The following is a 17,262-nucleotide window of genomic DNA, read 5'->3' as shown; positions in this document are numbered from 1 at the left end:
TAGGAGAAACATTTGAGCCCAGGAGTTTGAGGAAGTCTGGGCAACATAGCGAGACCCTATATCAAACAAACAAAACAACAGTGCAGATGAGATCTGAATATTGTTAGCTGTGGTACTGATACTCTACAGCAGTGATGGTAAACCATTTAGAGCTTTCAGTGATAATAAACAGCTAGCTGTGGCATGCATACCATAGGTTCATCACCACTGCTGTTTTAAAACCAAAATTACTGGTTCTAGTTTAAAACTGCCTATTTTATTAATTTGACTAATATTTTTAATAGCTTCAGGCATTAGGCTTTAATGAATTCCTATATTCTAGTGAAAACATGTATTACATTTTTAGGTTTTATAACTAATAGAAATGAGAAATTTAAACTAGCTAAACTTAATGGAATTTGTTAACTATAACCTTTTCTGCTAATTTTCAAATTAGACTTCGTGAGATGGCAGTACCTTAATTTGACATAATTTTTTCTCTCCAGCGTTTTATTCAGTATTTGGCTTCAAGAAACACATTGTTTAACTTAAGCAATTTTTTGGATAAAAGTGGATTACAAGGTAAGGACAACTTACTAATTATAGAAAATCAAAGGAGTAACCTCGTATGATTACTATAGAGTTGTGCTCTGTCTTTTAGAATATATGCTGTTTTAAACTTCATGTTTTAGTGAAGGTTGTAGGGAAAAAATATTTTAATTTGAAGATTAAGATTGATTTAATTACCTCAACACTCTTATAAACAGTACCAGGTAGTTGAGACCATGGATTCTTGAGCTGGATTGCCTGGGTTTGTTTCTCATCTGTACCAGCTGTATGAACTTGAGCAAGTTACTTTACCTCTCCGTACTTGTAAAATCAGGGAAAATGACAGTCCTTACCCAGTATGGTTGTCATGAGGCTTAACCTAGTTAATAACTAATGTAGAGTACTTAGAGCACTGCCTGGCACACAGGAAACACTGTGTAAGTATGTACTTTCATTGTTATTATCACATTATTTTATTATTTTATTCCAAGAGATCTACTTGGAATAATACATGTTTAATTAGCTAAGGTGAGTGTTTTGTTATCTTATTAGTTACTAAGTTCCCATTTCCTTAAGATGGAAATTAAGCAGTTTTAGTGGTAAATTTTAAGAATTTTATCCATAATTTTTGTATAATTTTAGAGCCTTTTTTTAAAAAAAGCTCATATTCTAAAAAGATTATAAAAATGAGACTAAACAATAGTTAAAATATGTAATTTAGTGGTGGTTTTGAAAAGTGTTTTGATTGTTGCTGTATTTCATGGAGGGGTAAGGCATATTACATATATAGTGGATGTACAGACATGAAACTTCTAGGCTAGTCACTAGGAGAAACATGTTATATGACTTACGGCTACCAGTTGTACTTTGGGAACCCAAAGGATTAAGGGAATGTTTCAGAGAAGTTGACTCTTGGAAGATGAGTGGTATTTCCCCTATTAGAAGATTAGGTAGAATAGATTAGAGGGAACAGTATGAACAAAAGAGCTGAGAAATGTGAGTACGTAATACTGTGTAAAGTGTACTAGTAGATAGGACACAACCTGAGGCTAAGAGCATGATTTAAAAATTTTGTTTATTGGGCCGGGGATTTAGCTCAGTGGTTCCACCACCTGCTATGCAAGCGCAAGGACCCGAGTTCAATCCCCGGTACCAAAAAAAAAAAAATCTTGTTTATTGATTTTTCTTCAGTAGTGACCAGTTCACTGATTTTTTTTTTTTTAGTAAGCATTCAGTGACTATTTTCTGAATAAGTGAATTGGTCTAGTCACATTAGGTAATGTGGTTGTTTTGATACTGTCATTTAAAAGTAGCAGAGATGATCAGTTAAGGTTAAATTTGATGGATGAAAATGATTTAAAATAAAATGGACCTGCTTTTCAGTAAGGAGCTAAAATATATAGACTTCTTGAGCCAGACAGTAACATACAGAGTTTTTGGTATTTTTAAAAATAATGTTGATACAGTTTCATATTGATGAAGTATTCAGATTTATGATTAGGAAAGAAAATGTTACAGTGATTTATGTATTCATTTAGTTAAAAAGCCCATAGAATTTATACCTTATCGTTGCATATTGCCATTTCATTTTACTGGGCAAGACTTTTTATAAGGTTGGCATATATTACTTATGGTCATTCTAAATAATGCACATCTAATGATTTCACATGTATAAAATTTTTAAAAGTTGCGTGATGATAAAATTGAGTTTTGAAGTTATTAACTTGCATAAGAGAACATGTTCTAATTTCTGATGAATAGGAATGTGGATCAGAAGCAAAATTGACTTGTTTAAGTGAAATTCTAAGGGAAAAGGTTTTTAAAAAGCTGTAAGTGATGTGTACTTGACTTTAAAAATGTGAACCCTTAGAGAATTTGATAGATAATATTACTTTTCCATCACTAAATTGAATTGGGATATCAAGATAATATAGCCATTGAATAATGTAAGGGTTTTTTTTGTGGGTAAATGGAGAGTTTAATCATTTATGAAAACTTTATATTTCTTTTCTTATAGGATATGACATGTCTACATTTATTAGGCGGTATAGTAGATATTTAAATGAAAAAGCAGTTTCATACAGACAAGTTGCATTTGATTTCACGAAAGTGAAGAGAGGGTGAGTTATACTTTCTTTTTTTGACATCTAATGTGTATCAGATATCTTTTTGTAGTAGAATTTTTTTGAAAATTTTTAAATTTTTCTAACAGCTGTGCTTAGTTTACATAAAATTCACCCCTTCAAAGTCTACAGTTCAGTGGTTTTTAGTGTATTTATGAAGTTGTGCAACATTATTACCATTATGTAATACCAGAATATTTTCATTATTTCATAGCTAGTAGTCATTTTCCATTCTCGTTTTCCCCCAGACCCTGACAATCATTAATCTACTTTCTGCCTCTGTCACTTTACTTATTATGGACAGTTCATGTTATTGGAACTATATGGATATTTGCATTTGACTTCTTTCATTTTGCACAACATATTTAAGCTGTGGTATATGCAGAGTCTGCCAAAAAATGTATACACACTTTAGGAAAAGAAAAACTTGTATAAATATTTAAATATTAAATTTATTAAGATTAATACAGGTGCTCAAAGTGGTGACCATTAGCTTCCAGACATTAATATTAGTGCAATGAATTGCTGCTTAGATAACCTTAGTCTATTGAGATTCCTGCATATGCATTTTCATTTTTTTCTCTAGTGGCTGGCAATGTAATGGGTTTTCTGTGATATAGGATATCCTCTAGGGTCCCCTGTACGAGGGTAATACCATCTGTTGAAAAAAATCATGCTATTTTTTTCCTGAAGTGTGTATACCTGGTTTTGTAAGTTGTGGCATAAATCAGGACTTCATTTCTTTTGAATGGTTTCCATTTTTTGGCTATTAGGAATAATGTTCCTATGAATATTTGTATATAAGATTTTATGTAGATTATCTTTTTTTTTTTTTGATACCGGGGATTGAACTCGGGTCCTTGTGCTTGTGCAGCAGGCAGCGAGACCACTGAGCTAAATCCCCAGCCCTGGATTATCTTTTTTTAACATTTTAAAATACTTTCTTATTAATTCACTTTTATCCTCTCTCTCTCTCACATGTATGAGTATACCTTGGAGTAGAATTGTTGGGCCATAACTCTTACTTTCAGTGTTCTTAATAACTCTCAAACTGTTTTTCAAAGTAGTTGAACCATTTTATATTTCCATTAGCAGTATGTGAGTTCTGTGTTCTTGCGAGAAAAAAAAAAGTGGTTATTGTATGGTTTTGTTTGTTAGTTTTGTTATTTGTTACTATCCTACTGGGTATGAGGTAGTGTCTTGTGGTTTTTAGTTCTCGTTTCCCCTGATGGCTAATAACAGCATCTTTTTATATGCTTATCTGCCATTTGTATATCTTTTTTGAAAAAATGTGTCTTTAAATACTTTGCTAATTTTAAAATTAGGTTTTTTTCATTGTTGACAAGCAGGTTTTTGTTTCTGTTTTGTTTTTAATATATTCTCCCCTTACTGCTTTCTGTAGTTTTAGTTGTCTTTGGGCAACTATGGTCTGAAATTATTAATGGAGAATTACTAAAACAAAGAATTCATAAGTTTCAAATTGGGCACTATTCTGAGTTGCTGGATGAACCCTCATTCTATCTTGCCCTGTCCTGAGTGTGAATCATCTCATTTTTCAGCATATCTATGTTGTTATATGTCACCTACCTGCTCGTCAGTTACAGGTTTAGTACTGTGTGTGTTTTTAAACATCCACTGGGCTTCTTGGGACTTATTCTTCATGAGTAAGAGGAGGACTGTGTATTTTGGACACCCTTCCTTAATCACGTTGTGACTTACAAATACTTTCACCCTCTTGGAAATTTTTTTCATTAACTTTCTCTTATCCTTTGAAGAACAAAAGTTTTTAAATTTGATAAAGTTCATATTTTCAGTTTTTCCTTTTGGTTGCTTATACTTTTATTGTCATGTCTAAAAAAAGTATTTAATACAAGTCATATTTTTTAGCCCATATGTAGATTTTTTTAATCTGTTTTGGAATAATTTCTGTATATGCTACGAGGCATGGGTCCAAATTCATTCTTTTGTATGTGTATATCCAGTTGTCCAAGAACTATTTTATGAAAAGATAATTCTTTTCTCGTTGAGTGGTCTTACCACCATTGTTAAAAATGAGGGCTGGGGATTTAGCTCAGTAATGCCACTGCCTGCCCCACGAGCGCAAGGTCCCTGGTACCAAAAAAACAAAACAAAAAATGAATTGGCCATAAATGTAAAGACTTATTTTTGGATTTTCAGTTCTGTTACATTGATCTGTCTGTTTTTTCCTTATGCCAGTACCACACCGACTTGATTACTGTTGCATTGGTAGTGAGTTTTGAAATTGAAAAGTGTGAGTCTTCCAGCTGTGTTCTTTTCCAAGATTGTTTTGTCTCTTCTGGGGGACCTTACAAGGTTCACCTTGTCAATTTTTACGTCTGGGATTTTTTTTTTTTTTTTTTTACAAGGATTGCTTTAAATCTGTAGATCAGTTTAAGGATTACTGCCATTTTTAATACATTCAGTTTCTAGTACATAAATATGGAATATTTTTCTGTGAGATTCTTCGATTTTCTTTTGAGCCATTTTCAATTTAAGATTCCTTTAAATATTGAATGCAGATGAATTTAGTTTTTTAATGTATCCTGATAGTAGTCATCTTTGCTTATGAAGTAGTCACCTGAATGATAGAACTAGTGCTTGTATACCTGATATGCAGCATTTTTTCCTGGAATATATGATATTCCTCAGGAAAAAGCAACTAAAGATATTCTTTCAAGGCAGGCGTCGGAACCACTGAGCTAAATCCCCAGCCCCATCTAAAGATACTCTTGAAGGACAATGATGATGATCCTTTTAGCTTTGAAGACCTGGCCTGAGGGGAATCTGGCATCTGCAAAAATATATTGGTGAATACCTTTTTTAGCTCCTGTGCTAATCATACATCCCAGAGATCTAAGCAATTGATATATTGATATATTGTTTACAGTTGTTCTTTTGAAATTTTAAATTATTAAACTGAAATGGAAACTTTAATGAAAATGTAGAAGTAATCACATAATTATACAGGAATTTAAAGCTGAACTCAAATGTTCTGTGTTAAAATTCCAAATTAATAAGGAGGTATTTTGGAACTTACCAAAACTAAATTCTACTTGTTTTGTTTTATATTTTTTGATACTTTGGGAGATTTTAATGGAGAGGTTCCTATTGGCAGTCTGGTTCTTAACCCCTATGTCCTGTCCAGTAAGCTATTTTCCAATTGAGTTTTTATTAATGCTTCACTATAAAGTGTTTTTAGCTTATCTTCAAAATATTTGTAGATTTCAGATTAATGTATTTTAAAAATACTAACCCCCCCCCCAGTTTTAATGCCAGCCTTGAGACTAAGGATAGTTGATGATTTTGTATTTTTTTAAAGCAAACTTTTTAATTGGGTAAGACTATCCTCTGATTATACACGTAAAATTAGTATTTATTTGACTGAAACGAGGAGCCATAATTGAGTACGAACTAAGTAGTAGCACAACAGTGACACTATACACAAATGTAATGCATATATATGTACATATATCAGCTTATGTAAATAAGAAAGAAAAGTAAAGAATATAGGGTATAAGTTGAGTGTATGACTGCAGTTAAAATTTTTTTATATTATGGCAAAAACCAGTAGACTAGAACTTTTGGAGAGGATTTCTGTGTAAAAGAGTTTCATTTATTAAGATTTTAAATTTTGTTTTGTTTTAAGATGTGGCCTCAGTATATTGTCTGGCCTGTCCTGGAACTTCTGGGCTCAAATGATACTCCTACCTCATGTCCTGAGTAGCTGAGTCTACCAGCGTGTACCATCGTGCCCCATTTAAAATAATTTTTTTATGTTAATGCAAGTAATGAACTTTTTTTTGACAGTGCTCAAGATCAAGGCTTGTATACACCTTGCAAGCACTATACCACTGAGCTACATCCTTAGCCCAGAGTCATAAACCTTTAAAAAAATTCAGACAGTGTAGCAGCCTAACTTACCTTTGGTGTATTTAATCTTTTCTGTAAATAGAAATAAATTTGTGTATGAAGGTATGTAGAAAATTACATAAAAGTTAGGTCATATTCTTTAAAGGTTGCTTCTCTCACACAAACGCATACCCACAGTGGTTTTTTAGTTGTTTTTAATGTCTGTACACAGATTTATCTCACTTTTAGGAATGGCTGTAGAATTATGTTCTAGATGTACATTTGATTTAGTCCTATTGTTTTAGTCCTGTAAAAGCAATAGATTGACCATTCTTTCACATATAGTTGAATTCTTAAGTAATTTTCCTGTAGAATAAATTCTTAGAATGAGCAGATCATAGGATATGTATTAAACATTTTCATAGAAAATTCCTAATTACTGTTTATAAAAGGTAAGTCAAATTATTGACTAGGCTACAGCTATAAATACCTCTTTACTATACTTTCATCTCAATAAAAATGTGTTACTAGTTGTACATTTTATATTGGTTAATTAGTGATATTGAGTCTCCACTTTCTCTTTTTTTACCACACCATTCTTTGTTAATTGCATTTTGGTGTCCCTTGCCCATTTCTCTATTGAATATTTCTATTCTTTTCCATTATATTGAATAATGGCTCTACAGATAGATAAATCTGGGTTTGAAAACTAGCTTCACTCCATTCAAACTTCAACTAGCTTGTTGACTTAAAATATATGACTTTATTTTGAAATAATTTTACTGCTGAAAATGTTGGAAAAATATTCAGAGAACTTCTCTGTTCTTTATTTAGAATCACTAATTTTTAACATTTTTCCAATATTTATATAATGATATGTGTATGTGTGTACGTGCACGTTTTTCTGATTTATGTAGATTGGGTTACATATTTCATACCCTCTTATTGTTTATACCGCTAATATACTTCAGTACACATTTCCTAAGAACATTAAGAACATCAGCTTTTGAATTTTTTTTTTTACATAGTGACACATACGCTGGTACTATTTATATAGAATACTGATTCTTTGAGGCTGAAAGGTTACAGGATCAATTTCTTGGCATATGTATAACCCTTTTCTATAGTACTAGTACATTGTGGTATGATGGGGAAGCTGTGACCTAAATTCTGAGTCATTCCATCTGTAAAAGTGGTGATGCAATTAACGGTACTTACCTATTAGGAAAATTAAATGAAATAGCAGTATATGTAATGTCATCTAATCTAAAAATAGAAACAAGGCTCTCTCAAAGAAATATTTGAATGAATTCCTAAAGAATGTTTAAGAATTTTCCAGAAAAGCTTTATAGAAAAAAGGAAGGACATGAGTGAAAAGTCATTAACAATTATCTAGGTAATTCAGTTCAGTTTTTGAACATTCTATATGTCTATTTTAAAAACACATTGGCTTTTCACTGTTTAATAAAAATGAACTAATCATTTAAGTATAAATATTGATTCTAGAAATGTATTTGATGAAAACAGGAGAAGTAATTGATGGTGGGGGGGGAGCTCTGTGCTTGTTTGAAAGACAAAAGGCAAAAAACAAAAAAAGGATAATTTTGAGCCCCCAAGATTTTAAAACTTTTAACAACATTAAAAAATAGGGGAAAATCTTGTAACTCTGACAGCTTATTTTCTTAATACACAAAAAGCTCATTTATTGAGTATAATGTGTTTTTTGGTTTTTTTGTATTTTTTTTTTTTGGTACCACAGATGGAACTCAGGACCTTGCGCTTGTGAGGCAGGTGGTGGAACCACTGAGCTAAATCCTCAGCCTACTGAGTATAATGTACTAAGCAGCATTACATATACTGCTATTTCATTTAACATGCTATTTGTTTTAACAAAGAATGGCGTGGTAAAAAAAGAGAAAGGAGAGACTAAATATCACTAATTAACCAATATAAAATGTACAACTAGTAACACATTTTTATTAAGATGAAAGTATAGTAAAAAGGTATTTATAGCTGTAGCCTAGTCAATAATCTGATTTACCTTTTATAAACAGTAATTAGGAATTTTCTATGAAAAATACATTTATTCTTTTAGTAGTTTTGTGTAACATTCCATTTTTTTGTAATATTAACTCATATTAAAGTATCTTGTCTTGTAAGTTGAAGTCCAAAATGAAGACATTGTTGTTTAAGCAAAAGAACGATATAATCTGTAAATAAGGAAAGCAAACTCGTAATCCACTGCTGTCTTATATTTGGACAAGTATCTGATTTTAATTACAGTCTGTTTATGAAATCATATAACTTGTATTGTACATGGAATATGAATTGTCATGCTTTTGGTTTCAGTCAGATCCAAGTATTTGAGTTTGTAAAATATTTCAGTTCCTTTGAAGTCTGACATGAGTATATGTTATGGTAACTGAGAATCTTTCTTGCTTGTGGAAGGTTTCCTAGAAAGGAGTGATGTAGAGACTAGTGAGATAGGAAGAAATAAAAAATGTCCTCTTTCTGGGATAAGACACTGTGAGGATGGCATCTTCTACTGGGAAGATTTTTGGGGAGCACTGTAGGATGTGATAAAAAATTAAGGATTTAATTTAGAAATACTAGTTTTAAGATGCCTGTGATTTAAACAGATTGAAATATAAAATAAGCTATTTGACATACTAACTTGAAATTTAAGAGTTCTGGTCTGGGAATACGTCAGTGGCATTCTGGTAATTTTGCCTTGGACTGACAGCCTGGAGAGAAAGTAGTATACTATGAGAGGGAGGGAGTCTAGAAATACTTTGGAGGTACTCCAACATGTACTGTTGTTAAGGGATTGGTAGAGAGGATGGTAGTAAATGAAACTGAAACAAATGATGGGTGGCAAAGGTGTGTGTGTGTATGTATGTAGTAGATAATGGTATTTCAAGAATGAACTGGTGACAGGGTGGCAGATGCCTGTGATCCCAATCACTGTAATCTCAGCTACTCAGGAGGCTGAAGCAGGATGATTGCAAATTTGAGGCCAGCCTGGGCAATTTAGCAAGACCTTGTCAAAATAAAAAAGGCTAGAGGTATAGCTTTAATCATCTAGCTAATCACACTGGGTTTGAGCCCCATTATGTACTGGGGGAAAAGAAAAGAGTAAAGGAAACTTTCCAGTGATTCTGTGAAGCCTAGTTATGAGGTTAGAAAGTACCCATTGAAGAGGCAATGTGGAATTTTATATGACCTAAGCTAGAGAAGTTTAACTGGAGTGGTAGGAGCAGGTCTCATCTTGGAAAGAACTGAAAAAAAAGAATGTAAAGTCACCTTACATGTAGTTTGGGTTTGTGTTTCAAGAAGACCAGGCAATCTTATTTTTGTTGTTGTTATCTGTTTCCAAATGAAGTTTTTGGAAGTCAGAACCAGAGAGTTTGTGTGGGCAAGCAGGGATGTAGAAGTAGGAGCAGGAGGTTTGAGAGTTTACCAGAGAAGGCAGGAGGATTGTGAGCAATGTCGATTACCTATTTGAGGTTTTTGATGATGACTGTAGTTTTGCCATTTTGCCCAGTTTTCTTTTCCTAGGACTCAAGTGTACAGGCATGGAAAAGTTTAAGTGTCTGCTCAGCCAGAATTGCAACTTTGCCAGATTACTGCAAGGGAAGAGAAGAGAAGAAAACTAAGAGTATTTGCAAGGGAGCGTTTACAACAATAATCTGTAGAATTCTAAGCTAGTTGAAGAAATTAAAAATGAGAAAGGATCGATATATAGGTAGCGGTAGAACTGATACATTTAGGTTTTGGGCTTTGTTTTTTTCCAGTACCAGGAATTGAACTCAGGATCTTGTACTTGCCAGGCAGACGTGGCACCACTGAGCTAAATTCCCAGCCCTTAGGTTTTGGTTTGATTAAGAAAAAAATAGTTTTTCTTAGGGGATTCTTGGTCAAAGCCACTGAAACATTAAAAGGTTATTGTTAACTGTGGATTAAAGTATCTAAATTTTCTTTCTTTTGTTGAGAAGCTGAGATTGGGATAATGTGTCTGGGGGCAGTAAGGTTAGGAGTTTTAGCAGTGGTGGCATGCCAAGGTGGACTGTTTGTTAGCATTGAAAGTTCTAAAAGGTTCACCATCACTGGAGTAAGGGATGCTATTAAGGGACTTTGACATCAAGATTAGTTCAGGTAGATGTTAACAAAGAGCAATTGAGCCAATGTTCAAGTTTTCTGTAATAGACCAGAAGATGAAAAAATGACTTCAGCAATAAAAAGGGGGGCGGGTTAAAAAAGGTATCAGTAGTGACTGATAACATGAAAATATGATATTTATAAAAACAGAGTGGTTGGTATTCTTATCCTAAATTTCAGCAGCTAATACCAGTGTAGTTTAGTACTTGAAACAATTCTAAACAGTTGATAGGTTAACACGTTATTAGGCCAGTTAGGCTAAAGCTGGTTGAGCCATTCAGTGATTATTAAACCCTGTTGTGTCCTACAGAGCACCAGTACTGTCTTTTCCTAGCTTTGTTGTTTTCCTGGCAGCTGGGGGTTGTACTTGATTGGGTAGCACAGGGTATTGCAGTTGTTTATAAGTATGGGTCATTTGCAAAATAGGCAAAGCCTACATTTTTTTTGTTTTTGGTGTTTTTTTTTAAAATGCCTATTAACTGACAGTTTAGAAAAAGCATTATTTTGGATTTCAGTATACCTACATTTACATAATGATGCTGTTACTAATTAGTTTCTATCTTTAGAAATTTGTTTGGAAAGATTTTTGTGTGTGTGTATGTGTGTATGTCTGTGTGAAGAGGAAGAGTACTGGAGATTGAACCAGGGCCTTCATACTGAGCTAAATCCCCAGGCCTTTTTTTCTTTTTTCTTTTTTTTTTTTTTTTGAGACAGTTTCACTACGTTGCTAAATTGTTCAGGCTGGGCTTGAACTTGGAATTTTCCTGTCTCAGCCTCTCACAGGATGGGGATCACAGGTGTGCGCTACCACGCTCAGCCAGACTTTTATTAAACAGTGCTCTTAGTCACTTGTTTAACAAGTAGATTAGAGTAACTTTGAAAATTTGCCCTTTATTTCATAATAAAATGGTTATAATTTTTTTGTATTACAAGTCATTGCTTTTTAATCACGAATAAAATACTTTAAATGAAGCAGTGTTCCAACACTTAAGTTACATTCCTGACACCACAGTGTTTAGCTGTTAAGTAACTTGAGGCATATAATTTTCTTATTATTAAAAAAAAAAACCTAGAAAACCTATCCTTTACATATGAATGGTTGTGAGGATCATAGTTTCCTCGTGAAAAGTACACTATTGATCTGGCTAGCATAATCTAAACTTTTATTCTTTTATCTCATGCTGTATGTTTTCTTCTGTTTTGGTTTTAATTGAACGTATAAGAAGTCTGGTTTTGTTTTTTGCTTTTTTGTATATGATCCTAATTTGAGGTTCCAGGTTCAAAACTAACTTGAAAATATGTGCCATTTCATAGCAACTTTGTTCTCTGTTTAAGTAGAGAACCAGGTAGGGATTTAAAATGTAGACTTAATAGCAAATTCACTTGTTTCTTTTATTTTTAATAACAGGGCTGATGGTGTTATGAGAACAATGAACACAGAAAAACTCTTAAAAACTGTACCAATTATTCAAAATCAAATGGATGCACTTCTGGATTTTAATGTAAGTTGGTTATAATTTAGTGATTTAAGATTTTTTTAAATTAGATCATTATAAACTGATTAATTTTTATTCTCAACTATTCATAGACTTGACTTTTTCACACTATCATATCCATCCTGTTTGACTAAAGATTTTTTGTAAATGTGGTCCTAAGTCATTATCGTTCATCCTTATGTTTTAGATTTACTCTTAATTTCTTAGGTGTTTCTTTTCTGGTTTTAGAATTTTAGGATATATAAGCTGTAAAGAAAATTGATGAAGGGAATCAATTTGAAAATGTGCTTTCTTGAGATTTAAAATGACTTTGAGATTTAAAAATGTCTAAGAATTTTCTGTGTGAATGGCCACCATTTGTAATAGTTTGTTACGTATTACCCAAGGGCATTGTGTTCTCTGGAATATTTGTTATAATGACCATTATTTACCAGCATTGTCATGTTTGTACTGTGTTTCAAGTAGTAGTTGGAACTGTAATATCTTTTCCTCCCTCTCTTCTCTTCCCCTCCTCTCCTCTCCTTTCCCCTTCTCTCCCCTCAGACATTTCTTAAGTGCAAGGTAGTAAATGGGACTATGACAATTTCGTGATGAAATTGATTTTTTTTAAACTTACATTATTAGTCTTTAAGTATCTTCAAGTAGAAAGCACGTGAGCCTTGTTCTCTGCTCTATCCCCATTGCTCAGGGATGTCTGGCACATACTATGTGTTCTGTAAATGTTAATTAAATGAAACATGTGAGTGTTTTGTAGTCTAGAACAAGGTAATCGAACTGTAACTCACTGCCTGTTTGTTTTTATGTGGCTTGCTAGGTAAGATGTGGTTTTTCCACACATGGCTGAAAAAATTTTAAGACTGTTTTGAAACATGTGAAAATTATATGACACTCAAATTTCAGTGTTTACCATAGTGTTACTAGAACATGTGCAAGTTCATTGACTTATGTGCTGTGATTGCTTTTGTGTCATAACAGTAGAGTTGAATAGCTGAAACAGATCACATGGCACACAAAATCTAAAATATTTACCGTTTGTCCTTTTATCTCCTCCAAAACAAAAAACAACTTTGATTCCTGTTCTGGAAGACATAGGAGACTGATATATAATTACAGAGCATTAGTTTGGTTTCTATCGAGCAGTGATGGCAAACCTTTCAGAGCTTTCAATGATAACAAACAGCCCGTTGCAACACGTGCTGTAGGTTTGCCACCATTTGTATAGAGACTCCGGGGTTCAATCATAAATTTTTTTTTACTTACTAGATTGTTGGATATCTATATAAAATTATCCTTTCCAATATTTGTATTATACTTTGTATATAACAATTTACCTGATCCTTCTATTGGTTGGTATTAGTGTTCTTAGATTTTGGATTCTGAACAGTGCTGCACTAACTACTCTGTGTTGTATCTACTCATTTGTAAACTTCTTTTTTTTTAATTTTTAAATTGAGACAGGATCTCGCTATGTAGTTTAGGCTAACCTTGAATTCACCTTGGAGCCCAGGCTGGCCTCAAACTTGTGATGATCCTTCTGCCTCAGCCTACTGAGTGCTGAGATTACAGGCGTGTACTATTATGCCTAGCTGTAAACATATTTCTATAGGGTTAATATGTAGAAAAATAATTTATTGGTTCAAAGAATTTAAACATTTTATTTTTAAATAAATGTTGCCAGCTTGACTCCAGAAATATTGAGCCAGGCACTTGTCAGTAGATGCCTGTTTTTCTTATCAGCATTGAGTAATATTTGTTATTTTTATATGATTAATCTGAAGTCCAAGAATACTTTCATAATATAACTTGATTATTAGTTTTAATGTACCTTACAGTGAACTTCTTTTCACCTGTTAGCCATATTTTTTTGTTTCATAAATTATCTTATATTTACTTTGTTATTTGGATTCTCCTTAAGAAATGGAAATGAAATCTATAAGATATTCTGCAGTTCCAGTTTGTTGTTTGCCAGATTTGTGCTTATGTTTAAAAAGTACTGATGTAAAAATAATTCAGTAAATCTTTCATGAGTTAAAATGAATTTCTGGCTAGATGTGGGCTTTATTACACTATTAGAATTATTTAGTGTTGTAGTGAATTAGATATAGTTCAGTAATTTCAAGAGTAAGAAGACATTACTTTTCCCCTTATAATGTATTTCTGAACTAAATTTAATTTTCAAAAATTAAAATGTTTGCTCATGGCTTTTAAATGAATCTGAACTCTTAAGATTTTTAGCAGTATTTGGCTTTCAACTCCAAGAAATCAGAAAATTCATATATTTAGAAACATATATAGTGTATGTTAGACAAAATAAGTATATTTTTCTCTAGTATGCTTAAATATTTGAATGTACTGTATTTTAATGTGAAGGAAGTCTTTTTTTATTGTCATTTAGTCAATTAGCTAATTTAATTTTCCATTTTTTTCTCCAGGTTAATAGCAATGAACTTACAAATGGGGTAATAAATGCTGCCTTCATGCTCCTGTTCAAAGATGCCATTAGACTATTTGCAGCATACAATGAAGGAATTATTAATCTGTTGGGTAAATACTGGTCTAGCCTCATAACATTTTATTTTTTTTTATCTTGTCATGTGGGTAAATAATATTAACTGAGTTGTGAACTTAAAAACTACCTAAAATTTATTGACTTGTGTTCGTTCATTTAATAATTATTTGGAAAATTTTATATATGTGCAAATTATTTAATGTTTTTACCATTTGATTTTTAGCTAGATGAACTTTAGAATTTTAAATATAACTATTTTTTCCAGCCATTTTATTATTTTTGAAATATTTCTCAATGTCTTTCTGACCCAGGGGCCCTCAAATGATAAGCACGAGCACTACCACTGAGCTGTATCCCTAGACCCTAAGTTTAATTTTAAAATCAGAAATAATTTTAAATGTATCAGGCATTTGTTTTTATGGGTGCCTTTTACTTTTGAGGCATTTTAGGAATTGTTGGTATTTTCTTATGTTCAGTATGGGTAAAATTTTACCTAGAAATGCTCATTTATTTCAGTGGCATTTGGGTGGAGTAGAAAAGTAATTTCAAAGGGTGCCAAAGTATCAAGTGTCAGATGTGAAGTACTTTTATTCCAATATGCTGGTTCTCTCCCCATTCCCCCCTTTAGAAAAATATTTTTATATCTATTTTCTGTAGACTAGGATAACAAATTTATTCAAAGGTGCTTTGATCCATAAGAATAAGGAAATTGGACTTATTTTTCACAAATGAAAAAATAAAAGTTTATTTTCTGTACAGTTTTGAAGAGCATAGTCTTCCAATCTATGATTTGTATAAATTAGAAGCATTACTGCTATTTCATAAAAAATTTAAATGGACTTTCCAAGTGGCATATAAACATAGTAAAACGGGCATTTTAATATGTTAATAATTATACTATTAATAAAAGTATTTGGAAATAGTAGGTAGTATCTTAAGTAGAGTAAGGTGTGATATGTTTTACATGCAAATATTTATGAAACAGAGTAGTATTGAGCAAACTAGTAATAGGAACAAAGTCAGATAATTTTTGTATCTTTAATACCACCTGTCTTCTAATTTGCATTAAATATCTAAACTGATTTAATACTGGTGTTTGTGTTATAGGGTTATGTTTTCTGAGAAACCTGTACAATCATTTTGAAGATACTGCCTGATATGTTTCCTATTATTAGTATTACATTTTGATGTGAATAAAAGTATTTTTATACTTTTGGCAGAAAAATATTTTGATATGAAAAAGAACCAGTGCAAAGAAGGTCTTGACATCTATAAGAAGTTCTTGACTAGGATGACAAGAATCTCAGAGTTTCTCAAAGTTGCAGAGGTAAAGTATCTTTCAGGGACTATGCACCCTACATATTTTTTTGTTTTGTCTATGTGCCTGGATTTTCAAAGAAATCACTTATTATCCAAATGAAAGGAATATCTTCAGTATAGTAACGTGTATATTTAGTCATATTAATATGCTTTGTTGAATTCTGTAGTATATACATGTGATAAATGAATAAAATATGTACTGTATATTTAATTCATTATGGCATATTAAAAAGTAATTTTCTAAATTATTTACTTCTCTGTAAGATAGATGGTGCACTGGTAGCAGTGGTTAGTATGTCTGGAATTAGCTATGTATCTTATTTTGTTAACAATGAGATAATATTCAGCATCAGTGCAAGATCCGTTTCCTTTGCCTCAAATTGAGACCCACAACTTGAGCCATATAGTTCAAATGTATTTATTTCTGAACAGAAATGAATTTTATATATGTGTTCATTATTGATTATGTAAATCATGAAAAGTAGGTTATAGGATAATCTAATTTTGCAAATCTATTTTTAAAATAATTTTCTGAAATTGTCACAAAAGGCACTTGCAAAGCCAGTCATGGGGGCATATACCCAGCTATTCTCTAGGCTAAGGCCGGAGGATTGTGACTTCAGAGCCAGCTTGGGCAACTTAGCAAGATTCTGTCTCCAAATAAAAAGGGGTGGGCATGTAGCTCAGTGCCCCTGATGGGCAAGGAAAGCGCCACTGTCTAGAGGAAGCCATAGTAATACTTGTAGACATTATCTTATTAGAGCACATAGGCAATTTAAAGTTTTTGCTTTCCCCTTTTCCACCCTCTGCCTATCACTGTCCAGAGATGTCTCCCTGACATAATTTGATTGATTACATCAGAGTCATGGCTCTGGAACCAGGTTGGCATGCTAGGCTCTATTACTGAAGTAATATTTTATTCTAATGGTGATAGAATAGGATAGAACAAGATGATGAGATCTTTGAAGAAAGTAGTCTTGTTCATCAGCTGTTTGACGTTACCTACTGAAATTTTGAATTTAAAGATTTTTCAGTGATGGCTGGATATGGTTGGTACATACCTGTAGTCCCAGCCAGTGGGGAAGCTGAGGCAGGAGCTGGGCAACTTTGTGAGACACTGAGTGCCCCTTACCAAAAAAAGGAAAGCTAGGGATATAGCTCAGTGGTAGGGTGCTTGGCCTAGCGTGCACGAGGTCTTAGGTTTAATCCCTAGTACCACACATGAAAAAATAAGCACATAGCTGCAGGAGGGAATGTA

At 32.7% G+C, this 17,262-nt stretch overlaps 1 protein-coding gene across 26 annotated transcripts in view; it reads left to right on the top strand.

Annotated features, from left to right (window-relative positions):
- Picalm (phosphatidylinositol binding clathrin assembly protein) overlaps positions 1-17,262 on the top strand; it is a 186,906-nt gene that overhangs the window by 126,474 nt on the left and 43,170 nt on the right. For all 26 annotated transcript variants that reach the window (XM_087212108.1, XM_013066857.3, XM_087212105.1 and 23 more), the window contains 5 exons: positions 486-561; positions 2,546-2,648; positions 12,088-12,181; positions 14,608-14,719; positions 15,905-16,011. In XM_087212108.1, coding sequence (XP_087068234.1) covers positions 486-561; positions 2,546-2,648; positions 12,088-12,181; positions 14,608-14,719; positions 15,905-16,011 — 492 coding nt within the window. The remainder of the gene's footprint in view (positions 1-485; positions 562-2,545; positions 2,649-12,087; positions 12,182-14,607; positions 14,720-15,904; positions 16,012-17,262) is intronic.

The sequence above is a fragment of the Heterocephalus glaber genome, unplaced genomic scaffold, assembly GCF_053883595.1.
Source record: "Heterocephalus glaber isolate CG9 unplaced genomic scaffold, H.glaber_assembly_v1.0 deba00001429, whole genome shotgun sequence".
Taxonomy (NCBI): domain Eukaryota; kingdom Metazoa; phylum Chordata; class Mammalia; order Rodentia; family Bathyergidae; genus Heterocephalus; species Heterocephalus glaber.
The sequence above is the reverse complement of the archived record's forward strand: the minus strand, read 5'-3'. Positions and strand labels throughout refer to the sequence as shown.